The following is a 27,155-nucleotide window of genomic DNA, read 5'->3' on the forward strand; positions in this document are numbered from 1 at the left end:
CCTGTTAAAGCGTTAGAATATGACCCGGAAATAATTTCACGGACAGAAGCTCTGTCATACCCTCGTTGCACATTGCCGCTCGTGGCTAGACCATGATCGCGATATTGACGCTTGTGTTGACGATGCCGCCCGAGCAACACAGTTTTGGCAGGCAAACACACGCAATGTGCCTCTTCCGGCATAGGGCTTCATTCTGGGACACGGCGAGGTGCGAATGGGCATGCAATGTCAAAAACCTCGTATGTTGCCAGCCCGCTCTGCTGTAAAACCCATACGTCGTTCGAAGCTCGAAGGCTCGAAATTTCTGCAAAAGGCTGAATGATGTTGGTAGCTCGCCCCCTAAACCATTTGTGGTTACAAGAGTTGATTGGTCCTGCCGGGCAAGGCTAGAGCTGCTGTGATGCCAGGCAGGGCCCTTCCCCACAAGAAACTTGCCTTTCATGGCGCCCTGAATAAGGCAAGAACAACTGGTGGCGCTGGGGCCTAGCTTTGGGCCAGGCCCAGTATTATGCGAGGCTTGTAATTAATAGCGTGAAGCGAACTTTTGAAAACAGTAGGGGGACGCGCTGTCGCGTCTCGCTGCATTCACATGGCAAGACCTTTTGTTGAAGAGAGAGTGAGAGAGGAAGGCACGACACAGCACGAATATTGCGACTCGACCAGCCCAGGAACGTCAGGCAGGTGCGAGTTGCGATCGCCATTTCGTGTTACAGCAGCACGCTCTCTTCTTGAGGGCAGGCATTCCTCGTTCTCACCTTCCGTGTCCGCCCAGGGGCCTGGCGTCTCGCCGGCCATTTTGTGTCGCTCTCCCGATTGCACCTTCCCTATACCTGCCATCGGCAGCGGTGGACCATTCCACAACGCGACCTGCCACGCGCTTGCCCTGACGAACTCTTTCGACCTCTCCCACCTTCCCTCCTTGTTTTGTTCGTGCCGTCCGTGTCGGCCGGCCCTTCCACCATGGGCACGAAGCACCTGACGGAGGCGGATCGCCTGCGGGCGCGAACGCTCTTCTTCGATGCCGGACTGCCCAAGGCACGTATCTGCCAGATCACCGGCTTCAGTCTCAACCAGGTCAAGCTGGCCATCCGCGAAAAGACACCCAAGACACGGTCTGGACGGCCCCCACGTCGACGGCCGGGTGCGGCATCTGCCGCAGCGGCGTCGGGCATGGCTGGCGAGACACCAGTAGGCGTTGCGCAGGGCGCAGAAGATCAGGCGATCGTCGACGGACACAATGGACACGGTGAGCAAGGAGATGCCAGCGCATTGGGATTGGCCCATTTGTCGGCGCCGGCGCCCCCGCCGGTGGTGGACGACGTGGCGGCTGATGCAACCAACGCAGCGCGCCGCTCGGACGACCATATGCCGTCTCTTCATCACTACGGGCAGCAACAGCAACAGCAACAGCAGCATCAACAGCAGGACTCTCTCCACCATGGCCACCATACTGTGAAATGGGAGCCAGGGTACCACCAACAGGCTCCCTACTACTCGTCGTGGACTCAGCCAGTCCCGGGAAGTCCCAACTCTGCCATCGGTGGCCATCGTGGATCTGCTACGCCTGCTTCGCCGACTCTACCATTGCCGACTACTTCGGGTCGTATGCTTCCAACGGTCGCGCCTCTAGGCATTCCGTCTCCATACTCCTCGACCAACAGTCGTGGTGACGGCAGTGTCAGCGGCAGTGTCAGCGGCAGGGACGGGCGAAGCAGTGACAGTCACGATGTCTCGTCGTCAACGTCGTCATCGTCGCTTGCGTCCTCGGCCACGTCTTACTCGTCTATGTCGTCTTCTGCGTCTGGGGGTGGCTTTTCGCTACCTTCGATTCTCGCATCGGCGATGGGCCCGTGAACGGATGGGAGACGTTGCGTGGTCATATACCAGTTTCCAGTCACGGCATAGCATGCACCGAATTGGTGCTTTTGCCCTTTCCACTTGTTTTCTAATCCCCCTTTCCTTGCTTTCGTATAGCCACTTCTTTTCGCTTTGTTGCTTATGTTCCTCGGCATTATACCACCTCGTTCTGGGCCTTTCTTTGCACGACGATACCATTTTCTTTTTGCCATTCTAGCTACCATTTTTTGGAGTTTTTATTTTATTTTATCTAGTAATCGCATTGCCTGTGTGGATTTTTAATACCTTTTTGGACATACTTCTATTAATTTTGTTGGGTTGTGGTGTATTCGTGTTTGGTTTTGCGGCGTCGACACACCTTTCTATGTTTCTATATATTATTTACTTGTGCATTCTATTTTATAATCTTATGTTTTATCTTTTATATCTTCGAGCGTGTTTTGTTATGTTTTGGCATGCTTTTGTTTGTTTTGTGATTTTCAAGTGATTTTTGGAGTGGGTTTCATATGTTATATTTACTCATCTACAACAAGACATAAAACATTTCTGTCTCATTTTGTTCGGTCGTGTCCGACAAGAGCTTTGCTCACAGTGGTCTACCAGGACCTTTACAATGCGTCATGTATTTTTGATCCCAAAAAATCAAACAACGTATAAATACCCTTGGATTTCATGCTTGAATTTATTCCACATCATCGTTCCGTCGCCAGATGCAATACCCTTCAGCCAGCTTTACCATTTTTTCCTCTTTGCTCTTTCTACATGTCTTGGCTTTTTCCAACGTGCGGAAATTGCCAAGGACCCAGAACAGATCGTCCGACTGTCCAGAACGAGTGTGGATAGGAGATGGGACGATCCAAGCAGGCTGCAAGCAAAAGTGATGACAAGGCTCGAGATTGCCAAAGCGATGGGCATAACAGCTGGGCTACTGAGTAGATCTGGATAGATATGCAAGGGTTCGTCTTCTGACCCTTTCACTCCAATATCGAGCAGTGGACGCACCTTTTTTGCAAAAAGTCGAGAGCCCCGTAATTTGCGCGTTCCCACCAACGCTACGAGAGCATTAATTTCATGTCGGCGCTGTTCTCTTTCGGATTCGATCGACATTGAAAAAGAGGAGCAACCTCGTTCGCGATCCTATCCCCTGGACCGGGGAAGGTGGGCTTGGGAAAATTAAGCGACAGAGATTTCGAAAATAAGAGGCGGAAAACAGCAATTCCATACAGCAGTGCCACCTGTAACGAGCTTTTCCGGAATTTGCTCTCGAAAGAGCCAGCCAGTCAAGTCAGGCCGCCGCATTCCCAGCCATGTTGCAACCGCCGAAGCATCGTCGCTTTAGATCAGAGTTGCACCAGCTCCTTTCCGCGTGGCGACCGAGTCATGCTATGTCACGGTCTCTATTACAAACATATTGCCGCAACAGGTGCCCTTGGACACCGTAAAAATACGGTGTGGACGACAGGGGACAAAAGGCGGAGGCCCGTGTTTACATGGACTGATTCGCTGCGACGCTGGACGTGGACCAAAGACGGAAAAAGGGGTTGGCCGAAGAATGAAAAGGTGCATCTCGAGTGGACAGTTCCGCAGGAAAGTCGAGGAACAACGGGAAGGGCTCTGCTAATACGGTCCTCCTCCAAAAAGAGTGTCGGCGAATGCTGGATGAGAACCCCATACGTCGTAATTACTCCGTAGTCATTACGAGATTTGCTTTGCATCCCTTTCTGATTTGTGCGTAAGTGAAATTGGCAGCCAATACGAGGTCGTCAGGCTCCATCAAGCAGGAATCATTGGCATATGGCACACATATGTGTAGACACAGAAAAGGAAAAGGAACGCAGGGAGAGCTATTTCGACTCAGTGACAAACCTGACAAGGAAAAGTCGAACATTGCAACACTCTTGTACGATTTATTCGCGTGCCTTCCGACGGGAAGGAGAATTTTTGTTTGTGGATAGTTACCAGACGCAAGAGCACGCGACATTAGCGTCCCCTGCGCTTCCTCCCTTCAGCAAAAACGCGACTTTTGCGTTCTTCCCTGGGATGACAGCTTCGGTGCGTTAGCCTTCTGGCTGGTGCCCGTCTAGGACCCGCAAAAAACACTGCAGGAGGTTTCCGCGGCGCATTTTATGCAAACACAGCTCGCGAGCCACGCGCTCAAAGTGGAGGAATGCTGTGGAGAGAAAGACTTTTTGTGCTTTCCAAAAATGAAAAAATACAGCAAAAAAAGAATAAATAAAAATGGCACCGGTGTTTCAGGTGGTCCTATTCGGCAGACGTTTCTTCGACAATTTCACGATCCCGCAGCCCCCCAGAGCCCCCTATTAATTCGCAATAAGATAAGTTACATTTGGGATATTAATGAGAACGGACGTGCCTTATTTTAGGTCTATTCAAGCTAGTGGACACAAGACCCCGACTCCTGCCTGCTATGGCACTCTATTTAACGGGTTATTAAAGATCAGGGGCCGAGAGAGAGTGAGGAAGATGGAGAGATGCAAAGAACGGCGCTTGGTCGACGTACGGAGGTGCATTCCGGAGAAGTAAACAAACCATTCCGCAGCACATTGGGGCTGCTTTAAGGTAAGCATAGTCCTGGATTCCCAGCGCAAGGCAACTATGTTAGTGCACATACGTCGCAGAGTCATGACACGCTGAGTGATGGAAAAGCCCTGGAGACACATTCCGCAGCCAAGCCTGGGGGCGATCGCAACGCGTTCTTCATCACAACAAACTGGCTCGGCATTGCAGTCCTGTACGTTCAGTCAATGGCCGCCATTCGTAGCAGTCGTAAGATACGAATGTGTATGTGGACGGACATGAGCCTTATGTACTGTGTAGTAACCTGTATGTGTACGATCACTACGTTCCGGTCGTCGTTGCCATTGTTTTGTTTGCTGTGTTTTGTTGATCATTTCTCTCCGAAGATCGATTGTTCGAGGCCGGATCGACGGTTCAACCATGTTGTATTGCTCTGCAGGCCCTTTCTTTGGTACCCGTTTTGTTTTGATATGCGCCCCATCCTTTTCTCGCTTGCACTCAATTTTCCATGAATTCTCTTTCCTTTCTACTCACACTCTGGTCCTCTCACCCTTCCTCCCATCGTAACGGCCATAGTTACGGAGTCTGATCCGCATCTGTCCACCACAAACGCGACTTGCCTCACGGCTATGTACCCCGTATGTCCAATGTAAGGGATACTGCATGTTTCACAGACTGTGTCTGGACCGAAAGAGGAGCAGAGTGATCACGGAACCCTACCCGCAAGCTTCCTGAAGGATGACGCTTTACTCCGTACATCTCTCGGCATTCTTTCGTTATCGTGGTTGCTTGGCTCATTTTTTACATCTTGGTTCCCGCTTGTCGCAACGCTCCAGATGCTCTCAACTGACGGCGCTGGTTTCCAGTCTCGGCGTCCCATTTAAAGGAAGGCATCGATCGGGACTGCGTCCATTTCGCAAGGTTTGATTCGCCAACAGGGGAGATTAACAACAGCACAAAAAAATATATGAAAGAAATAGCAGTTGCTCCGGCTGTATTGACAAAGGGTGTGCGCTTCGTCGTTGGCGGACGGCAGGCCCTTTCAAGCAAGCTATATGTGCACATGCACAGAGAGATCCACCAAAGGAACCGCCACGCTCTGCGGGGAGCGCCATGACGGCTGGATACACAGACCGTATGACTCGAAAGTGGATGAGGAGCCTGACCACGTAGGTTGTAGAGGATACTTGTGCGAGCTCCAGCTTTTGTGTTCCAAGGCTTCCTTACCGGCACTCCAGGTACAGAAGTACTAACATTTGCTTGTGGCTTTGTACGTTTCTCGACTTTTGTTTGTTGTTCCGTGATTGTTTTCAGTTTATGGTGGTTTGCGAAGTGGTTTGGTCGAGTCACAAAAGGAAAGTAAGTTCCAGCAGAAGCCGAACGAGGAAAGGACGGGAAAGACGGGGACCCAGTTTTCCAGGGGTAACCACCCAGGATTTGGCTGACTTCTGCGAAATTAAGATGAGCAGCCCACCAGTGACCGGGGTCCTGCCTGCACATCTGCATCAAGGGTGGGAGAGATGGGCAGGTAGCGCGGAGCTAATGTCGCTTAGCTAATTTCCCAGTCGTGGCCACTGACGGGCGACCGAGAGCCACCAGGAACCAGAAGCAAGCTCCCGACGCTGTCGATAGTGCAAAATAGGCGGCGTTGAGTTGACAGACGTGACATGCATTACGAATTACTTCGAAGAGATTCATGAATCGGCAGGTGCGTCTGGCGGGCAGCGGCCACGTCCCCCTTTAAATCGAAAGCGCTTATACGGGAAGGTACGGGGTTGCCTATGGCCCAAGATCGGTCTCGTCAGCAGAAAGGGCAAGAGTTCAAATGACCGAACGCACTGTGCCTCGCAGCTCCTTCTGTATCCATTTTGGGCTTTGCAGGGCCACACGCCCCACCACCTCCTATCTTGGCAGACCCGCGTGTAGTTTCTTTGCTCGGACACAGCCACGGGACGCACTGGGATGCTCTTTCCAGGTCTTCCAGTTGAGGCGTAAAAGCAAGTGCTTGACTTGTGTTAGCAAGAGCATTCGCGCCTGCGACTTCTGCTCTGGCAAAGCATCGTCGCACCTTCCTGTGCCGGGTGGTCGGCAGCGCCAGTGGCAAGAGCGTGCGCCGTGGGAAATGAGCATCGCCAGTAGACGGTCACGGGCGGTCTTTTGGCTTCATTCATGTATATTTTTCTCGAATGCCGACAGCCTCCGTACAAACCGTGCACCCACCACACGAACCTGCACAACGCAAACAGTACTCAACTTGCCGCCCAACTGGCTGCCTGCGCAGAAGTAGCTTTTCCCAATGTCGGTCAAACGCCACCGGGGTCCATCCCCTTGTCCACACCACCATGTCACCGTTAGTGCGCAGCTTGAGCTGCCAACGCGAGCAAGGGCCGCCCCACAAGAACGTGCGCCATGCAGCCAGAAAATAAAAGAAAACAAGAATCCAGGAACCCACAGGCCGTGAGGGCCGACATTGGACAATCCATTGCAATCACGTCCAGCACGACCGCGCCGAGTCCTTGGCTGGCACAACTGTTTTCGGTGGAACATTGTGGGTGTTGTGGGCTTTCAGCGACCTCTCATCCTCTGCGTCAGCGTGTGGTGTGTGGATGTTGTGCTGGGGGTTTGTTTAGTTTTTCCTTTTTCTTAGATCCTGACCACGTCCTTACCTGGCTGGCTCTCATGGGCTCCCGATGGCCTCGATGGCGCTGCCATCCCCCATTCCTCCTCATGTCTAAGATTTACTTCCTGTCAAGGGAAAGGCTTCTGGATGCGTCCAGACACTCCGGTACTTACTTCGTCGTCCACTCGGCCATTGCGTGGGATCATCGCGAGGTCGCACTCTCCGCGCAACCAGACATGCCTCTCACGGCCTCTGCATTCCCTATCCTCTCTCCTCTCCACCCTGGTCCTCGACCGCCCCATAATAAGATGCACTCATCGTGGGTGAGAGAGGGTCAAGAGGTGTGGGTGAGTTGTTCTAAAATGGTTTAATAGTATTGGCGCCCGCCCACCCTCTGAATCTCTTCTGCCTTCCCTCCCTTTTCTCCTCTTTTCCCTTTTCTCCTCTTTTCCCTTTTCTTCTTTCCTCCTTCCCTTTCTTTTTTCTTCTCCCTCACCCTTCCTCCCTCCTCCTCTCCTATCATCGACCGGATGTGGTAGTCAAGTCTTCGAAAGCCCCCTTTGCTTTCTGTCACTCGTTATACTTGTTTTCTGCTCAACAAACCGCTTCACTCTTTCAGCGGGCGCTCTTTTTTTTTGCATCCATTTCTCACGATCAATACATACACGCCAAACGACCGTTTCGGTAATTTCACTTCTTTTGCATAATTCAACATGAAGGTTTCAATTCTGGCAGCAGCTGCTGCCCTCGCCGGCGGCGTCAGCGCCAACCGGGTTCACCACCGCCACGCGGCCGCCCACGACCTGTTCCAGAAGCGCGGTCACGCCGAGGGCGAGGTCTGCACGACCATCGTCAGCACGATCTACGGCGAGATGAGTACGTTTTGCGCAGCTCCCGAAATCCACAGGCCCAATCTTGAAAAAGTCTTGGCGTTGAGAGACACATAGAGGACGTTCATCGGCTTTGATATTTTATGAATATATCTCAACCGTGTAAGTCGTCACGGGATGGATGGATACTGACTGTAGTCAACAGCCTGGCACCCGACGCCCGCGTGCAGTGATACCACGACCACGAAAGTCACCAAGACGCATGCCGTCACGACGACCGTCACCAAACCCGAGACGACAGTCACGAAGCCCACGACGACCGTCCACCTCGAGACCACCGTGACGACCGAGACGCCCTGCACCGTCCCAACCATCGTCGTCCAGACGTGCCCGACTCCTGGCACCTACACCTTCCCGGCCACCACCGTCGTGGTTACCGAGACTACTACCGTTTGCGGCGCCGAGACGACCTCGGTCCCCGCCGGCACCCACACCCTCGGTGGTGTGACGACTGTTGTCGAGACGGAGACCACCGTTGTCTGCCCGGTCGCTACGACCTCTACGCTCCCCAACGGCATTGTGACCAGCATCATCCAGGAGACCACCTACGTCTGCCCCTCGGCTGGTACCTACACCATCGGTCCCGTCACCACTGTCTGCGCCACCGAGACCGTTGTGGTCATTCCTGTCGTCACCACCTTCTGCCCTGGCACCTACACTCGCCCGGCCGTTGTCACGACTGTTACCGAGACTGACGTCGTTGTCTACTGCCCCTTCAGCATCCCTACCACTGCTCCTGCTCCCACTACGACCCCTGCTCCTGCTCCTGCCCCTGTGAAGACCACTTCGGCCGCTCCTGCGCCGCCGAAGTCCACGACCTCTGCGGTCGCGAAGCCGCCCACCACGCACAGCGGTCTCGGTGGCTCTGGCGACCAGTGGGCCATCACTTACACCCCGTACACCAGCAGCGGCAGCTGCAAGTCGTCTTCGCAGGTCATGAGTGACCTCCAGGAGATCAAGGCCAAGGGCTTCACCACCATCCGTGTTTACTCCACCGACTGCGACACCCTCCCCAACGTCGGTGCTGCATGCGATGCGACCGGCCTGAAGCTCATCATTGGTGTCTTCATCTCCGAGGTTGGCTGCGACAACGGCAACCCTGATGTCGCTTCCCAGATCGCTGCCATCAAGGCCTGGGGCAAGTGGGAACTTGTCGAGCTTGTCGTCGTTGGTAACGAGGCCGGCAACCAGGGCTTCTGCACTCCCGAGCAGCTGAAGGAGCTGATCGTTGAGGTCAAGGAGATCATCGTCGAGGCTGGTTGCAGCGTCCCCGTCACCACCACCGATACCGTCAACACCTGGCAAGACACCAACTTCTCTGGCGTTCTCTGCAGCGTCGTCGACGTGGTTGCCTGCAACTCTCACGCCTACTTCAACGCTGAGACCGTCCCCTCTCAGGCCGGTGCCTTCGTCGCTGGTCAGCTCGAGATTGTTAAGAACATCTGCGGTCTCCCCGGTTACGTCATGGAGACTGGCTGGCCCTCGCAGTGCGTTGCCAACGGTGTTGCCACTTGCTCTGAGTCTGACCAGGCCAGCGCCATTTCTTCGCTGAAGGCGGCTCTTGGCAGCCAGGTTGTCTTCTTCTCGTACTCCAACGATGACTGGAAGGACAATGGCTCGTGCGGTTGCGAGCAGCACTGGGGTTGCGGTCAGCTTTTCTAAACAACCCATTTAGTCGAGCCTTTTGACTACTTGCCCATTTGTTTATAAACAGCGCTTCCCTTTCCACCGCCACGGCCTGCGGCCTGTCCCCTTGTCCACCTTACCCCTTTTATCTTCGCCCCTCCTACAGAGCGACTTTTCTTCCTGTATATGAATGAACATTTATTTTCTCTTGGTCTTCTGTACAATCTCAAAATCATATCCCGTCCCTCTGCCTTCCCCTTTCATGGGACGTCCACACGTTTTTTGTGCATTGTGCGCCACGTGCTCTTTTCCAACTTTGCGTGCATATGAAACGATTGTAAACTACGACAAAACACAGCGAAATTTATCTCTCTCTCTCTTCCGCCGTTTAATCTTATTTATGGGCCCCAAGCCAGCCCGAATCCTTTCTAGCCAACAGACGCATTAGCGTTTCATTCTTTTCTTTTGTTGAATTCTATATGAACATGTTAATTTTCTACTTCCTTCTTGTCTAATTATCTATGAACGAAGCTGCATTTGGCTGAATGAGACGTCCTCTTTTATTCTAGTACGGGTCGTACGTCAATAGTGCTTGCTTGTGATGTTATATCAAGGTATTGCAATACCAATCCTCGTAGTGAAAGTACATGTAGCTTTGTTGACCGTTAATTATCAGAATTTGTAGAAAGATGTCGTCTGAAGGTCAACACTTTGTGTAAGTCGATTCGCTGTCAAGTGCAACATCCTAATGACTAACATTGATTGGTTGATCCCACCAATCGGAGGCCGCGCACAAAAACACACCAAGGCTGAGTCCGTCGTACCTGCAGAAGTTCTCCGCGTAAAAGCGGCGTAATGAAAGCAGGGACCGTTTTTGGTAGGTCATGCGACCATTATATCACCTTACCAAAAATTGATTCTCAGGGCTGGAAATAAGGCAGGCGCGATCGCCGATTCTTCGAGGGAAAAGACAAGAGCGTTTTGGAACATTACTGAAGTATCTTGAACCTTCCCTCGCTTCCATTCTGCCTCGTTTGCCCACCATCGCTCTTGCCCCTCGCGCCACGAAAACGATCAATTACGCCGGACTGCTTCTCCCAAGAGCAACCGACCCCAACACATTACTGGCGCATACGACGTGTCAATCTGGAAAAGGCGGGTTCAAAGCAAAAAGTCGACTTCACATTGAGGTACAATTTTGGGGCAAAACTACCTGCAATGCAGCGATAGCAGCAGGGCGGGCCCGATTAACGCCAACGTCATTCGCTTTCTCCACCAAACTGGGCGCGACAACACATCGTCGCCTGCCATGAGGGCCGCACTGGTTTGCGGTTTCGCCCTCCATATCGCGTCGCTACTCGCAAGAGAAGAGTCAGGCCAATCTGTCCTTGGCGACCATGACGACATTGACCGCTCTGGCAGTGGTGGCCGCAGTGGTGACTTTCGCGGAGTGACAGAGGCACGACCGACTGCTGTTGTCCCAGAGGAGGCGGCCACGGCAGCCGGGCCTGAGCGACCACCTGCCCCTCCGTCGGCACCTGCGTCGGCGCTGGCAGTGCCAGTGCCCGTCTTCTTGTCACTGGAGCGCTACGCACGGATGGTCGATGTCACGTATTGTGTGGGCATGACAGGCTCGGGCATTTCGCAGCCGTTCTCTTGCGCTTCACGATGCGCAGACTTTCCGGAGCTCCGGCTCGTCGCGACATGGAACACGGGCGTCCTGATGCGCGACAGTTGCGGTTACATTGCCGTCGATGACAGCGCCCGCGAGATCATTGTGGCGTTCCGCGGCACCTACAGTATCGCCAACACTGTTGCCGACCTGAGCACGATCCCGCAGAAATACGTCCCCTACGAGCCAGGCGAGGGCGAAGACGAAGACGCCGATGTTGCCAGGCGAGCCAAGTGCACGAACTGCACCGTCCACATGGGTTTCCTGGGCTCCTGGGAGAGCGCGCGCAGTCTCATTCTGCCGATTGTCGCCGAAGCCCGGCGCCAGTCGATGAACTCGTCGTCGCCGCTCGCTGCCCCAGCTGCTCCCTACCGTGTCCATCTCATTGGCCACTCTCTGGGAGGCGCCGTAGCCGCTCTTGCGGCGCTGGAGATGAAGGCTGTCCTTGGCTGGGAGGATGTTCAGGTCACGACCTTTGGCGAGCCGCGCGTAGGCAACCTCGGGTTCGCGAAGTTCCTTGAAGGCGTGTTTAACCTGCGCTCGAACACGGCGACAAAAGAACCGAAAGAACCGACTGTGGCGGACGCGTACCGCCGTGTCACGCACAAGAATGACCCCGTCCCGCTACTGCCGTTGTCCGACTGGGGCTATCGTTCTCATGCAGGCGAGATTTTTATCGCAAAGGTGAGCTTGTCACCAACACCAGAGGACGTCATACAGTGCCGGGGCCGGAGTGACCCGGCATGCAGTGACGTGGACGGCGAGCATGACGGCTCTGGCGAAGAGACATCCCCTTCGACGCGCAAAGGTATTATCCCGCCCAATCTGAAGCTATGGGAGCTCTTCTTTGCACACCGCGATTACTTCTGGCGCCTGGGTCTATGTCTTCCTGGCGGCGATCCCGCGGACTGGGGCCGCGAGCGGTACAACTATACCAACGACGCGCTGTGAACAAATGAATGTTTGGTTCGGCACACGTGATTTCCAGTTCGTTTGTGTTTACTTTGAGTCTATTTGAAGGCGTCTCTTCATACCAAGCATGTATTCCCAGCGTCATCGGTTTCGAGTCTTTCCTTTCTGCGCCGTATATCTAGTGCTCTACTGCTTACTGTTTTTTTTGTCCCTCATACACCAAGGTAGCTGAAATTGCAAGGACCAAAAGTATGTAGGATAGCCAAACATGTGTCACGATTACGTTTGTTGATAAGTTCGAACATTGACGTGGTAGGTGAATGACGTAGAGCGCGCTTCCGTTTCTTTGATGTCAGAATCCACCCGTGCAGGACGAAGACAACGTCAGCGCCGCTGGCCTGAAGGCAGGACAACACGGGAACCAGCCCAAGCAAAACAAGATTGACATCCTTTTCATGGTTGGTCATGGTGGTACTGGATGTTTTCTTTCTTTGTTTACTTCGCGCCCCGCCGTAGCGTTTGTGTTTGGTTCTGCCTTGTCACCTGTTTACAGCGTTGCGTTTGTTCTTTATGAGCGAATGACAGCCACTTTTTTGGTTCGTTTGGTGAGTTTTGACTGATTGGATGGTAGGCTCCTGTTCTGTGGTAGCCAAGCAAACACATCATTTCCCGCTTTTGCCGTCAACATTGTATCAACACGCTTTGAACCAATCTGCATGGTCTGAATGGCCTGAGAGAAACGTGGCATGCAGGCTGCCGCTGTGAACCGTACATTATGGGGTGGGAGTGTGACGAAAAAGAAAAGAAAAGGAAAAATGAGACGAAAATAAAAGGAATTGGCTATAAGTGGCCAGCGGCCAAGCTGGCGGTGATGACATGCCCTCGTGACAAGCCCCATCATACCCACATCTGAGCCTGAAAAGGAGAAAGCCGGCCCAAAGCGGGTGTGTTGTGCGTTGAGAGACACGCCGTCGCCGCATCTGCCTTCAGCCTGGGCCCTGCTTTCTGGTAAAGGTGGCTGTGCTGTATTGTAGTATCGTTGGTTGTTGCAAAGTTGTTGGAAAGTCTGCAGAATAGACGCAACGCTCTTTGCAAGTTCGTCAGTTTTAACAAGCATGGACTGGCGTATCACCAGCGAAAACGTATCTCGCCGACGTATCTCACCACAGACAACAGCTGCCGAAAATGCGATGCGAATCAGGAGCTGGCAAACAAGACAGAACTGCGATGTTCGCCAAAGAAAGTCTTTTGGATAAGGGAACAAGGCTGGGGCGCACCCTGGCCGAGGTCGCGTGTTTGGCGCAATGAGCCACCATCACGAGTCGACACAGGCAGGTGCGATCCAGTACAAGTCTGGGAGAATAGGGCAGGAACAACGCTTCAGTCAACCGCCTTCATTGTTAAGAGGTTGACATTGTTGACGTGTCGTGCGTTTGATATGGAAAAGCACGCGGGCGAGACTTGCGCCTCTGACTGTTTGCATTTGTTTCAACTGTTTCACGTCTGTTCTGTTGCTTGGCGCTGCCTTGTTTCCCACCTCTCCGTTGTTTTCGTTTCGTCTCCAACGCTCTTTCCCGCACAGCTGTCAACTGCCCCGCCCGCTTTCACAGACACTGCCTCTTGCACAACGTTTCCGAGCGTGACAGGCAAATGCGGTAACGGCTATGGACTTGTGTGTTCTGGACGGCATAGATGCGCCCGGCTCTTGCCCTACTTTGCTGCTTCCTCACCGTTTGGTGACCCCACTTGTCCTGGTTGGCCTCTCGCTCTCAATTTTCGTTCCTTCCCGCAGTCTCGTCCTTCCTGTCCCAAATACGTCGTAATATGTGCTAAGCCTAAAACAACCAAAGGCGCTCAGGCCCATCTTCCTCCTTCTCCTGAGTGTGCCCACTGTCTCTCGTTGGTCCTCAGAGCCTAGCCAGGACCCAGTCCAGGTACTTTTGTGCTCGACACTGCTCGCACACGGCCTCTCTGCCAGGACACAGGTCGCACCGCGGAAGGAAGCCTATTAGCGGCATTTCCACCAGGAGGCCGCGACTTCCCTGCTGGCTGACCATCTCCCGTACCTCGAACCTTCCCTCTTCGCTCGTTGGCCAGTCTTCGCTCGACCAGTCTTCGCTCGCCCCTCCCTTTTGCACTGGCTCTCCCTATCTCATCTCCCCCCTCCTTTCCTTTCTTTGCGTCGCTCCTGCAGTTTCTCCGCCAGCGCAGCAGGAACCGCCCCATGCACACGTCTCCTTCCCCCTCGCAAGTTGGTAGAAAGTAGAAAATAATAATATTAAATTGACAACGAAAAATACACACCATTTGCTGTACAACAACCCCCCTCCCCCAAAAAGGACTTCATCTCACACAACACAATCCTCATCACAACGTACCCAACTCCGTCCACTTCGATCTCCCCCACCACAACATCTTTTCTTCTGCCGCCGCCGACTTGCATCCGTATACTCCCCTTTTCACTTCGACACAACTGTCCTCGCCGTATCCAACAACGCCCTTTTCCCCCAGCAGACTCCTCTGTTCCAGATAAGACGAAACAATGGCAAGCGAGGTAAGGGCATGCTCCCTCTCCCTATTCCCCCCCTTTCGACCCCCGGGCCCTCCCCGGCCTTGTCTTGCATCGATCGGCCTGTCTTGCACCGGCACGGCCTCATGTAAACCGTTTTTATGACTGGCCACATCGCCTGCCAAATCCCCCCCACGCGTCCGCCTAGGCTCCGCCTAGGCAACGATTGTTATCTTTTTTGGCAGACATCTCCGCGTCGAAGGTGATGCCGTAGAGGTTCAGGCTCGCCATGCCGATGTCTCCCATCTCCAGCGTCGGTGCTTAGTTGGCTGTGGTCTGGCCTTGGTCCGGCAGCCGCCCGCGTTTGAAAAGCTGTCTGCTAACATTATTATCTCTCTTTACTAGCGCGACAAGTATGTTCCTACACCCCTGCCTTCTAATCACACATTCGTTTGTTTGTTACTCCGTACTGGAATATCGAGAACGAAACATTTCCGGCCTCAGCCCCTCCCATGGCTGCCACTGTGCACCGCCGTGCGCCTTAGGGAGGGGAAGCAAGGGGACAGGGCGAGAAGTGAACGGAGAGGACGGGAGATTCTGCGCCTGATCGTGCTCAAGACACAGATGCTGACTTTACGCTTTTTTTTTTACAGCAAGACCTTCCTGGCTCGCCTATGCGAGCAGGCTGAGCGTTACGATGAGATGGTTACCTACATGAAGGAGGTTGCCAAGCTGGGCGGTGAGCTGACTGTCGATGAGCGTAACCTTCTCAGCGTGGCTTACAAGAACGTTGTCGGCACCCGCCGTGCCAGCTGGCGCATCATCTCGTCCATCGAACAGAAGGAGGAATCTAAGGGCTCCGAGAAGCACGTTGGCACCATCCGCGAGTACCGTGACAAGATCGAGGCCGAGCTGGAGAAGGTCTGCCAGGATGTCCTGGATGTTCTCGACGAGAGCCTGATCCCCAACGCTGCCAGTGGCGAATCCAAGGTTTTCTACCACAAGATGTGCGTCGCAGAATCTGCCTTTAAAAATTATTTTTTTTTTGCGATACCCCATACCCCTGGGAGTGACCGACCGCCCTCTTACTAACTGCTGGGCAGGAAGGGTGACTACCACCGCTACCTGGCAGAGTTCGCCTCTGGCGACAAGCGCCGCGGTGCCGCGACGGCTGCCCACGAGGCATACAAGAGCGCTACCGACGTTGCCCAGACCGAGCTGACCCCGACGCACCCCATCCGCCTCGGCCTGGCCCTGAACTTCTCGGTGTTCTACTACGAGATTCTGAACTCGCCCGACCGTGCGTGCCACCTGGCCAAGCAGGCCTTCGATGACGCCATTGCCGAGCTCGACTCGCTCTCGGAGGAGTCATACAGAGATAGCACCCTGATCATGCAGCTCCTGCGCGACAACCTGACCCTGTGGACGTCGTCGGATGCCGTCGACGCCGAGACCACTCCTGCCGAAGCCGCTAAGGAGGAGGAGAAGGCTCCCGCTGCCGAGACGGAGGAGTCTGAACCCAAGGCTGCCGAGCCCGAGCCGGAGGCTGCTTCGTAAAGCATACTTTCGCCCCCCTCTCGACCTGCTTTAAAATCCTAATCCCGTATCTGAATAAAAGAAAGAATTCTTGAACACAAGACAAGCGCTACAACGAAGACGGCTGGGCCGGATCTCGATTAGGAAGGGACTGCGTTCGTGATTGGTACTCTGCCGAATGCCTGCCAGTTGGGCTTGTTTCAGCTTGTCCTTTGTTCTCTCTTTCTTACACCTCCCCTTGTTCTTGTTTCTGTGTGGTTTCTTCGCTTCTGTCTTGTCCTTTCTCGCGCGCGTCTTTGTTTACCAATATGGTTTATTTTATTGTTTTTTACCCCGCCATATGGTCTCTGTACACCAGAGAGTAGCTCTCCTACATTTCGGCAATACCTGCCTTTGCCGCCAGCTTCTTGCTTGTGGACGAAAAAGGGGAGGGACGCAATGCAGAAGAGGCGAGGAATGTAGGGGAAAACGTTGGGTGTGTCAATGTTCCAGTTGACACCGTTCGCCAGTACCTGCGGGAGAGGAGTGTGGTCATGTTTTTTTTGTGTTGTTTCCTCCTTTCTTCTTTTCTTATCAATCTCCCGGTTTCCGGGACACAACGGGGCAAATCCGGGTTCTTCCAGGAGCAGCTCACCCAACGACAACTGAGATGCGGCGCCCACGACAATCGCTCTTCTTCTCCTGGTCCCGATGATTTCTTTTGCTACACTATCGTCTTTCCGAGATATATCCTTTCCTTAAAGCTTGCCCCATTCTAAACCTTATATTTCCCATCTCTCACTTTGCTCGTCTTGATCTTGCTTGGTGTGCATGTGTCTATGTTACGTAAATCGTTTGTAAGACGGGGCTGCCTCTTTTTCCTTGATACGCAGAGAGACAGACGTGGACGATTGCTACCTATGTCGACTTGTCGTTTTGGTTCAACCTAATTTACTATCATTGTATCTGACTTTATACGTGCGGCAAGACGTTCAAAATATGCAATGGGCGGGTTTGCAGCTCTGCATCTCGTCGCCCCCAGCGTATCTGCTTCCATCCAACGTCATATGACCACATCAAAGCTCTCTCCTGACTCAAGCCATGCTTCTTTCACTTGACTCGCCGGGTATCTATGCCGGACAAATGCAAACAAACTTTGTGCTTCCAAAAAAGACCAAACAACCAAACTGCACAATAGAAAATAACAAGGCGAAGATAATAATGAGGGACAAAACGGAAACGTCCGCTTCCGATGTAATGCAATGCTTCGTCTTGACAACGCTACTTGGATAAGCCGCTATACTGTGTCGTGTAATAAATATGGTTGCGCCGTTCGAATTTCGACGGTCGGATTTTTTAACTTCTGCTATGTCTTGTACGTTTTGCACATCCTTAAAACATCTTGGCTAGGCGCGAGCCTCGCACTGGCGCGGGCAAACATGCAGCAAACCGATCGCGCTCTAAAGACAAAAGTTAGCACCATGACAAGCAGATTTCTTAAGAAACCTAAGACAACGAGGGAAGAGGAGAGAACAGTATTACTGACCTGTTTCCTTGTCGAACAAGATGGAGATGTCGTCGTGCTCGCCAGGTAGGTCGGGCATGTCGAGACACACAAACGCAGTCTCACTGTGGCTCATGACTCGGTCATCAGCATTGCCGCCACCGCCACCGCTAGCTCCGCTGTCCGAACCGCCGCCTCCATTGCTCGAGTCGCCGATTGGAACGCGCGGAAGCGGGAACTTGGCGTCGTCAAACTTTATTCCAGCCTTGCTGCCCCGGCCGAAGGCCTCGAACACGTCGGTTCCCTTCAGAACAAAACTCATGCAGTGGCCGTAGTGGAAGTCCTGGAAGAACGCTAGAAGCTGGACGACCTTGGTGTCTGGGTTCGCGACCACTTGAATACGCGTGTGTCCTGCTTCCCACTTTTTGTGGATGGGTACAACCATGCGGCGCCGTGCAATGCCAAATGTCGTGGCCACACCATCAAACAGAACCTTGTAGCCCGTGATGGCTTGTTGGACAACGTGCAGGTCCGTGAGCGTCGAGAAACGCAACGCTCGGCACGTCGGATAGGACTTGGCGACGCGCAGGCCATCGGCCAGGCCGCGGCCAATTTCCCTCGGCACCTGCACGTCTGACACCGCTACGGTAAAGTCCTGCTGCGCCTGGCGCACGAGGACCAGAGATGTGTTGTCCTGTACATCGAGGCGGATCTTGAGTTCGCCTGGGGCTGCATTAATGCGGTCGACCACGGTGCAGTCGCCAAATTCAAAAACCATCCGCAGGTGCTCGGCAAGGACGGTTGGTGGTTTCGTTCCATCGAGACCGTCATCGACGTTGATTACCCGCAGGCGCTTGAACGCCAGCTGTTTGAAAGCTGCGAGAGCCTTGTTGCTACTGGCGCCGGCACCCGCACCACCCTTTGATGCAACGCGCATGTCTAGTGATGAGAAAGGAACATCGGCGGTAACTTGTTCATCGGGCTGCAAGGCTGTACCAGTCAAGAGGCTATGAAACTCGGCGCGCTCGTCAGTATGGCCGAAGGTAAGGACCATGCTGCCCTTTGTGCGGTTATTTTCGAAGCGTAGCAGCAACGCCGGGTCGCCCTGGTCGCCACGTAAGAAGCTAAACTGCACTGGCACGTCCGGAAGATAGGAATGAGATACGCCGTACAACGTCCGGGTGCGCGTACCAGACACGACAGCAACGCGGAATCCTCGGTGGTAGTAGCGCCGCCCCGTTGCCGCGTTCTCTTGTAGCGTCTTTGAGAACAGAGCCACATCACAGTCAGGTACAGCCTCCTTGGGGAAACTGCCGGTTGGCGCAGCGGATTCAAAGTACTGGAACGCCTTGAGCGTTGAGCGGAAGATTGGGTTCTCGCCACTGCGTGGGTAGAGCTGACTATGGATCTTGGAGCCAAAATCATACATGCTCCACAAAAGACCATAGTCCTGCTTGGACAGTTGGATGGCAAGAATGAAGCCGCGCGGTAGCCGGACCTCAAGCGAATAAAGATCGGACCGCCAACGCACGTCTTCCCAGTTAGGCCCTGGATTTTTTCGACCTTGAACACGTAACTGTACATTCTCATTTTGGCTGGAGACCACAATCTCCAGCATTGCAGAACTCTGAGGGCGAGCCACGCTCAGCATACAAGGAAAATGAAATTTGCTCGACGGGTGCGGCGACGACTCTCGGTCTTTCTCCATCAGATACACGTCTGCCCACATCCGGCTGAAAATGAAGTCATCAGCGGTGTCCGCAATGGGCAGTGACTCGAGCATTGCCATCCGAGGACCAGAGACGGGCGACGCAGCCAGACTGGACGTCCAGTTGCCCTGCAAGAGAGCGATAATATCGGAACTGACAGGGGGGTATGTCGCCCAGATTGTCTTATCGATGATTGCTGGAAGGAAGGCGTCCTCAGGCGGCAAAATATTGTTGCGTTTCATGGAAACGGCAAGCTTGCGCAGGTTGTACAGCAGAGTCGTACGGACCTGTTCAGGCTCACCACCAGCAGGCGAAGGCACATCGAGCAAAATCTCGCCAGCTAGCCAGTATGACTTGGCCAAGTCAGCGAAGGCCTGCTGCATAGCAGCTTCGTTGGCCGGCGATACTGGCGAGTCGGCACCGGGACCTTGGGCTGACCGCTCCCGAAACGCATTCTCGAGACCCATTCTGCCAATGATAAACCACCACAAGGCGGCGCGGGCCAGGTCCTCAGCGGAACTGGATGAAAGAGGGTGTATTGTCTCAGATTGCAAGCGGAACAACTCGAACAAGTGGCGAGACCGGGCAATAAACGTATTAATAGCGTCATCTCCAGCAGCCTGAACGACGTCGTGAAGATCGGCCATTGGTGGTCGAGGCGAGGTTGTAGAGCCACCAGACGTCGCAGAGTAGACCGATGCAGAGTCGTCGTCGTGCTCCCTGTTCGATAGTCGGCTGTTGGCATTTTGGCGGAAGGAACCATAAGCCCGATGCACGACAGAAGTTGGAGAGGCCATCGACGGGGGACTGTACTCCTGCGCAGCTTGCCTGGCGCGAGAGGCGAAGGAACTGCCGTCGGGGGTGGACGCCGTTGAGGGTGGTGGTAGAATAGGGGAAGCCTCTGTGTTTTGGGGCGCGAGAGCCGGCTGCGTAATGCCTTGTCGGGGGTTCCGCGGAGGCGGCAAAGAGGGCGGTGGTGTCATCTTTGTGGGCGAGTACCTGATGGGCGATACCGGCTTCTTTTGATCGACTTCGGGGCTTGACGGCGGGCTGACGCCATCTCGTGAATTTTGGAGCAGAGCTCGACCCTCAGCCTCACGCATTTCTGCTTGGTGAATCTCGATAAACGACCGGCGTTTCTCATCCCGGCCTAATGACGGATCACCAAGGAACGGATCAACTGCTAATTGCCTGGCGGGTAACTTTTCCGGCACGGCCTGCGGTTTTCGTTCCGGTGAAACGCTTCGGTGGTCCTCCCGCGGCGACGGCTCAGAGATTGAAGAGTAGCCAGTCTGGGTCCTACGAATGGGAGATGGTACGAAGTTGTCGCTGTCAAAAGGTCGTTGCTGTTGTTGTGGAGGTGCATTTTGGGGTGGGATTGGCGGTAGAGGTGATCGCAAAGGCAGGGAACGAGAAGATGCGACAGACATTGGTACAGAGGTGTCGGAATTCGGCAACGGAGCGACTTGCGGACGCGCTTGCCGGACACTATTTGTCCGTCGCCACCTGCCAATTTCCGATGGTGGTATGTCGGACTCATCACCACCCTCGCCAATAATCTCCGGGTAGGTATCGACAAACCGAACCGCCAGGCCCTTAACGCCGGGGCGTCTCTGCTTCGATGTGTAGTGGCTGGAAGATATCGGGCTGTGAGATGCACCTGTAACGGGGACGGCATTAGGATAGCGCGATATGGCTCGTGTGTCTAATTTGGTCAGCTGGGGCGGCGCCGAATGTGCCACTTGGAAGCCGTCAAATGAAGGCCTCGTTGTGGTAGATGAGCGCGGAGAGGATGCGCTCGGAGCCGCGCTGGACGGCCCGTGCAGAAAGGCATTGATCTCGTCGTCGCCGCCACTATCACGCAGCTCGTTGGACGTTTTGCGGTCGCGGCCGCCAAAGAGCTTGCCCATTAGGCGGCCCTTGCGTGACCGCGGGTCGTCTATACCATGCGCCGCGGCGTGGCCATGGTCTCGGTCCATAGCAGGTTGCTGCCGAACGGGGAAAGAAGGGAAAGAAGGAAAATCTGGCGGGCGTTATCGAGATTGTAAGGGTAAGGGGGTTTGTAGTTGTGACTGCAAAAGAACCCCGCCTTTGTCATTTAGATGTTGACTTTCTGAGCTTGCATGAGAATGGCCGTCAAGAGAGGAAGAAGGAAAGGCGGCCGGAGGTGCGCTAGAGCGGTCAACCCGGTCAAGGACGAGGCCGTGCAAGGGAAAAAAAGAAGAGCCAATGTCCTCTGCTTCTTATTCTCTCGAGCATAGACGCCGAGTAACTTCACAAGATTGCGGAGGCCTGTGCCGAGAGCCACAGCAGCAACAAGAAGTCACTGCCCAGGGTCGTTGGGGCAGAGGTCGTGAGACGGTGCTCGAGTCCGGCCACGGTCGACAAGGGCAGTGCCGACAATGCGAGGGTCCTGCGGGATTGTTGTCGTCGTCCAGAATCTGCTGGCTGCCACCGTCGTCTTTCTGGGCCAATTCCGAGAAAGATGCTGGATTGAGCAAAGGTCCGCGTGCTCTCGGCGCGGGAGTGTGTGCGGGGGAGGGCGGGAGATACGGTGAACGAAGACAAAGAAAGGTGCCCGACCAAGTCGGGTGGGGAGGCGGTAAGGGTTCGTCGAGATTGCGGTTCAATGTCTAGTCGTGCGTTGCTGAGGAGTATGGAGTGGTGTGAGTTGGGTTAACTGTGTTGTGGGCAGTAGACCTGTGAATATGTTTTGATCGGGTGGCTCTTTCTCGTGTGGTCCCACTGTGTACGTCGTACTTGCTCTTTCTGTCACTCGATCGCCCTCCTGGGCTGTCCTTTCCCTGCTCCTGTTGCCCTCCTGGTTTGTTTCAGGACAAGACAGCCAAAAGAGGGAAACTGCGATGGGCGATGCTTACAAGGAACGAGGGTGGGGTGGGAGGCAGGAACAGGTCACCCCTCCTTTACTCCGCTCTCCACTATTATTTCCCTCTAATGAGGATAAGATATGTCGCAGGCCTGTCGTCCTGTCGCTCTTCCAGACGTTTTATGGAGCCGTTTGAGGGCAGCGACAAAGTAACTTACGCTGCAAGATACCGACCGTTATCTATCTGGCCTCCGACTGGTGAGGCCAGCACATAAAAGCATGGAAAGCATGTCGTGAGATCCAAATGTGGATGTGGAATGCCCAAGGAAGGATTTTTTTTTTCGCCAAAAGGACATCCGAATGCAGGAAGAGATGAGGGGGAAGGACGCGACCATGTGCACTCATACGGGCTGAAGATTAAAATAGCCATGCCCTAGAGGACTGGTGCGGAAGCTACGATGCAACAGAAAAGCGGAATACCTAGCAGGAGCGACATATCATTATAGAGGAATGTTGCCACTTTGGGCGGTGCCAGGAAAGGGAAGCAAGAACGATGTACGGAAGTCCGTCCCTAGGGAACAGAGAAAAGGCCTGTCATACCTTTTAAAATAGGATGCAAGGAGTTCACTCCGTACGACGTCCGAGCCCTCCAGATGGCCATATCTGGTTTCTTGTTCAATTCAACGAGCCCCATCCAGCACGTTAATCTACCCAGGTCACCGAACCGGAAGCCGTTTAGATACCTCCCGTCCAAAGGTGACAGTTAGCGAGGTGATAAATACGACAACAAACGAAATGTCCTCTCCACTGACAACACAGATACCGCAAGCGCCATTCGATAGCGAAAAGGGGAGCAACAAGAGACGGATTCAGGGTCGAACACGAAAGCTGTGGACATGCCAAGACGGCGAGCCGCAACAACGAAGCTGGGGTTGCTAGTGGCAAGCAAACGGACTTGGGGATTCGTGGAGCGACATTAGGGGGAACACGCCGAAAGGTGAAGCAGTGCCGTTTGGGCCTATGTCAAAGAGCCCCCTTTGCAAAGACACTTTGTAGTTGGAGGTTGTGGTTGCCGTCTTATCTGGCTGTATATCAATATTTGGAACTACGACAGATATCCGATATGGATGATTGTCGCAGTTACAATGTCGTACCTCGCAGGTGGCCTCGCAATGTACCGCTCGCATTCTCATTTACGTTCCAGTTGGGCAGTGACTGCCCTGTTTGTGCCCTGTTTGTGCCCTGTTTAGTCGTGCAGGTCGTTATATCCCTTGGATGTAAATATTGGGCAGTGGACGTTATTTTGAGAGAACCCAGTCAGCTAGTTCACAATCCCAGCCAGAAGGAGTCCAGGCTCGTCCTTGTCTCTCGATTTAGCCGCCCGCTAGCGTTGCTCAGTGCCTGTCGCCAGGTCGTTTCCAACCGGTTTTGGTCCTGCAAAGATGCCCTCTTGAACAGCATGTAGTGAAACGAGGCTGCTAGCCAGGAAACAAAGCATGGTGGAGGAAAGGTGACGGCTCGACGGGTGTAGCATAAAAAGCCGACAGACGAAGATGATAAAGAAGAGACGTAAAGGAGAAACGGGGCGCTGCAAGGACTGACAGCCGCGTCTGGGAGGGGACCCTTTGTATCCCCGCTGTTTCGTCGCACAGATCATAAGGAAGGCTGGGAGGCGAAAGACGGGACGATCCACCTTGATGTACGAAGCTGTGCCTGACTCTTGACTCGATGGAAAGCAACAGTGGCTCGGTGGTTCAGTTTTGTTCCCGCACATACACAAGTCTCTGTAAGGTTCCCAGTCTTCGACTTGCAGTTTCTAATGAATCCAGTGTATGGCCATGTAATTGGATAATGTATTACAAAGTTCCTTAATTGTTGTGTGTAATTGCCTGTGTCCCAGAACATCGCCATGTTTCGCGTAGAATGCCCGATGTGATCCATCAGCTGATAAGATACCTCCCCAAATGATGCATATTCTGTCAGTTTCCCATGCGACGTAGCTGACCTTCTTCCCACAGGCCCTGCGCGAGAACGACAGAGGGCAGATTCTTTATCTGGCATAGTGCCAGGCATCCACATTTTGTTACCCTGCTTCTTTCTACAGACCGCACCTATTACAGACATGCGGCGGCTGTCCCAAAGCGATTGATTCTTGTCAGCCAGGCTCAAGAAGCTGCACATCCTATGTCTTGCGTGTCGTGTGTCGTGTACCATGTTCTATGAGACAATTGAGCTCATTGTTGCTCGCCTTCGACATCCTGACTTGGTCACACTACCGACTTCAAGTGTAGCATTTTAGCAGATGTAAATCGTCAAGAATTCTAGCAAGGCTGTGGTGTTGGATCTGCAAGTAAGAGGCCGCCCTCGCCACCCCCTGGCAAGTTCCTTATTGTCTTCACTGGCAAAAAAGGTGATTTCCGCGTGTCGTCGTCAGTGGCAGACATCCCAGACGGCCGTGTCAGGGTTGCCAAGGAATAAGAGAATCCCAAGAGGGAGGTGAGATACTCTGAGTGGATCGAAATGTGTATCGTACTCCAAAAGTAAAATAAAACGTGCTTCAGACCAGCTCTGCGTGAGGCTGCTGCTGCATGCTGCCTCACCCTGTAGCTTCTGGATACCGACCCCAACAAGTCGTGTGGCGCAGCGCAGAAGGACCATATCCTGTCACAATGGCCGGATTTGGGACTGTCGGCACGACTTAACTGGTCTTATTACTGTACCTATTGCTGCACGTTTCTATCAGATACACCACAAACAGCGGCCTCCTCGTCAGCAATACATTGTCGTCAGTTGCTCTTACCCCTCTGCCACAGAGAGGTCGTAACTTTGGAGATAAAGGCCAAGAAACCTTTCTCAAATATTATTAGGCACCGTTTTGGCAACTACGACCAGACAACTCAGTAAGCTCCTATCTCTTTCAACGTGCTCTTGGCCTAGCCGAAATGCGCCTGAAACCGCGCCGGCCTGGACCTTGGACGGGAACTTGTAGCGAGGCCTGGAGCTCGTTCATCTGGCGGCGCTTATTGGCGTGCGGTGCACGGTCGCTGTGATTCTCCGATCCTGGAGGTCTGTTAGCGACCAAAGACGAAGACTTTGACCGACCAAGACTTTGACCATCCGCAACGTCATTCATTGCCCCGCAGCTGAGAGCAAGAAGCACTCCCTTCGTTCCTTCCCCTCCTGTCCCACCCTGTCTCGGGTTCGCTCATTCGCCCACCGCGACCATAGCTAGCAAGTCGCTGCTTCCCAACGAGTCAGAGGTAAGGCTCCCAGGACGTGGGAATCGCGGCAAACGTAAGGCAATCGGTAGTCTAACGGTCTCCGTAACACCGCAGAGTGGGAAAGAACCACCGTGAGGGGCCCCGCCAGGCAACTGCGGGAGAGACGAAAGAAGAAAAAAACGTGCTTGGGCTGTGCGTTCCGTCCGTCATAGCTGGTCTATGCAGCGTGGAGCGTGGATCTTTTGCGATTCACATTCCTCCGTCATCGCCTTTTCCCACTACCCCAGCGTTCTTTGCTGACTAGATGCTCTGTTTCCCTTCTGCCTTGGCACTCCCAACGCTCCTAACGCTTCTACCGCTTCTCTATTCCGTCCTTCTGCGTCTTTGGTTTGCTTTGTATCTTTTGCTCCTTTGCAGACTTCTTTCAGCAATTCATCTTCGCCTCTCTCCATTTGCGTCGCCTTCATCCTCCAATTCGAGTATCATCATCGGCTCGTTTCTCCCAATTTCGCTCTCCTCCGCCTCACTCCCGCCTTAGTGTAGAGCACGCTCTTTACTGTCAACAGCTCTCGACTGCGTCGTCAAAAGCCCACCGTTGGAAAGGGTGCTTTAGATAGAGTGCTCCAGATCTCTCCAAAATGCTCAATTTGGTATCTGGCTCTCGCCGCAGGGCGACGTCAAGCGCAAGTATGTATCAAGCTCCATTCCAAGTTTGTGCTTCTTGCCTCTGGGCAACAGACGGAACAAGTGTTTATCCCCGCTCATGGAAGCTTGGTGGACGCCGACTCGGAGGCTCCGGAGTCTCCGGAACTCGTGGCCATCATCATCAAAGTTCAGGTAGCTAACAGAAGCTCTGTCGTTTTTTCCTCCTCGTTTAGGTGCCCACTCCAACAGGTCGTCTGACGAAAACAACGGACAAGGCGACGATGATACCCTCGTTGTCGAGCCCGATCAGGGCAACGGTAAGAGACGTTCTACGACAATACCCAGGTCGCCCTTAGCACCCATACTGTCTTTCCTTGGACTCAGCTAAACCTCACACCTAGTCCTCATGCACATTATCTCCCAGCTGCGTCCTGGCGCCGACTTGAGCCGAGTCGTCCTCCCAACCTTCATTCTGGAGCCACGCAGCATGCTGGAAAGGATAACAAAGTATGTTGAGAGAGCTTCATATCGTGCCATGTGAGAGACAGAAAGAGTCCCGCTGACGTTGTGTCCAGCTTCATGTGCCACCCTGAGATGCTCCTACCCATCCCCAATATTGAGGACCCAACCGAGCGCTTCGTATCCGTCGTCAAGTTCTACCTGAGTGGCTGGCACATCCGTCCTCCGTACGTAATGCCCCATCTATCCGTATATGCGTTTGCATTGCCATGTTCTTCAAAACTAATTCAACGTGTTTTTGTTGGCAGAGGCGTAAAGAAGCCTCTCAACCCTATTTTGGGTGAAATCTTCTCTTGCTACTGGGACTTCCCCGACAACACGCGCGCCTATTATATCTCTGAGCAGACCTCTCACCACCCTCCTAAGTCGAGCTACTTCTACATGGTCCCGGAATACAACATTCGCGTCGATGGCACGCTCAAACCGCGCAGTCGCTTCCTGGGTAACTCGGCCGCCAGTCTGATGGAGGGTACCGCGATCTTGAGCCTTCTGAACCGCGGCAAGGATGGCAAGCCGGAGAGATAGTATGTCTACAGTCTGCAGTACGCTTTTTTGGTCTTTATTTTTTCTATGGATGGTAACTGACCTTCC

General features: G+C 53.7%; 7 protein-coding genes across 7 annotated transcripts; 6 read left to right on the forward strand and 1 right to left on the reverse strand.

Annotated features, from left to right (window-relative positions):
• Window positions 1–960: 960 nt before the first annotated feature.
• Window positions 961–1,854, forward strand: SPSK_05483 (uncharacterized protein; the record flags this gene model as incomplete). Its single annotated transcript, XM_016732228.1, has 1 exon — window positions 961–1,854. One exon carries the CDS (start codon window positions 961–963, stop codon window positions 1,852–1,854), a length of 894 nt encoding a protein of 297 aa, XP_016583273.1.
• Window positions 1,855–7,122: 5,268 nt separating this feature from the next.
• On the forward strand, window positions 7,123–7,413 carry SPSK_05731 (uncharacterized protein; the record flags this gene model as incomplete). Its single annotated transcript, XM_016732469.1, has 2 exons — window positions 7,123–7,362; window positions 7,390–7,413. 2 exons carry the CDS (start codon window positions 7,123–7,125, stop codon window positions 7,411–7,413), a joined length of 264 nt encoding a protein of 87 aa, XP_016583274.1.
• A 315-nt stretch (window positions 7,414–7,728) lies between these two features.
• On the forward strand, window positions 7,729–9,567 carry SPSK_05120 (uncharacterized protein; the record flags this gene model as incomplete). Its single annotated transcript, XM_016731870.1, has 2 exons — window positions 7,729–7,891; window positions 8,051–9,567. 2 exons carry the CDS (start codon window positions 7,729–7,731, stop codon window positions 9,565–9,567), a joined length of 1,680 nt encoding a protein of 559 aa, XP_016583275.1.
• Window positions 9,568–10,840: 1,273 nt separating this feature from the next.
• On the forward strand, window positions 10,841–12,154 carry SPSK_05311 (triacylglycerol lipase; the record flags this gene model as incomplete). The annotated part of the gene is made up of 1 exon (XM_016732060.1): window positions 10,841–12,154. The coding sequence occupies one exon, from the start codon at window positions 10,841–10,843 to the stop codon at window positions 12,152–12,154; it is 1,314 nt and encodes a 437-aa protein (XP_016583276.1).
• A 3,094-nt stretch (window positions 12,155–15,248) lies between these two features.
• On the forward strand, window positions 15,249–16,181 carry SPSK_05465 (tyrosine 3-monooxygenase/tryptophan 5-monooxygenase activation protein; the record flags this gene model as incomplete). Its single annotated transcript, XM_016732211.1, has 2 exons — window positions 15,249–15,631; window positions 15,728–16,181. 2 exons carry the CDS (start codon window positions 15,249–15,251, stop codon window positions 16,179–16,181), a joined length of 837 nt encoding a protein of 278 aa, XP_016583277.1.
• A 1,496-nt stretch (window positions 16,182–17,677) lies between these two features.
• On the reverse strand, window positions 17,678–21,331 carry SPSK_04851 (uncharacterized protein; the record flags this gene model as incomplete). The annotated part of the gene is made up of 1 exon (XM_016731613.1): window positions 17,678–21,331. The coding sequence occupies one exon, from the start codon at window positions 21,329–21,331 to the stop codon at window positions 17,678–17,680; it is 3,654 nt and encodes a 1,217-aa protein (XP_016583278.1).
• A 4,707-nt stretch (window positions 21,332–26,038) lies between these two features.
• Window positions 26,039–27,089, forward strand: SPSK_05411 (uncharacterized protein; the record flags this gene model as incomplete). The annotated part of the gene is made up of 5 exons (XM_016732159.1): window positions 26,039–26,087; window positions 26,279–26,362; window positions 26,447–26,552; window positions 26,594–26,731; window positions 26,813–27,089. 5 exons carry the CDS (start codon window positions 26,039–26,041, stop codon window positions 27,087–27,089), a joined length of 654 nt encoding a protein of 217 aa, XP_016583279.1.
• Window positions 27,090–27,155: the final 66 nt, after the last annotated feature.

The sequence above is a fragment of the Sporothrix schenckii genome (genome assembly GCF_000961545.1).
Source record: "Sporothrix schenckii 1099-18 chromosome Unknown Cont49, whole genome shotgun sequence".
Lineage (NCBI taxonomy): Eukaryota > Fungi > Ascomycota > Sordariomycetes > Ophiostomatales > Ophiostomataceae > Sporothrix > Sporothrix schenckii.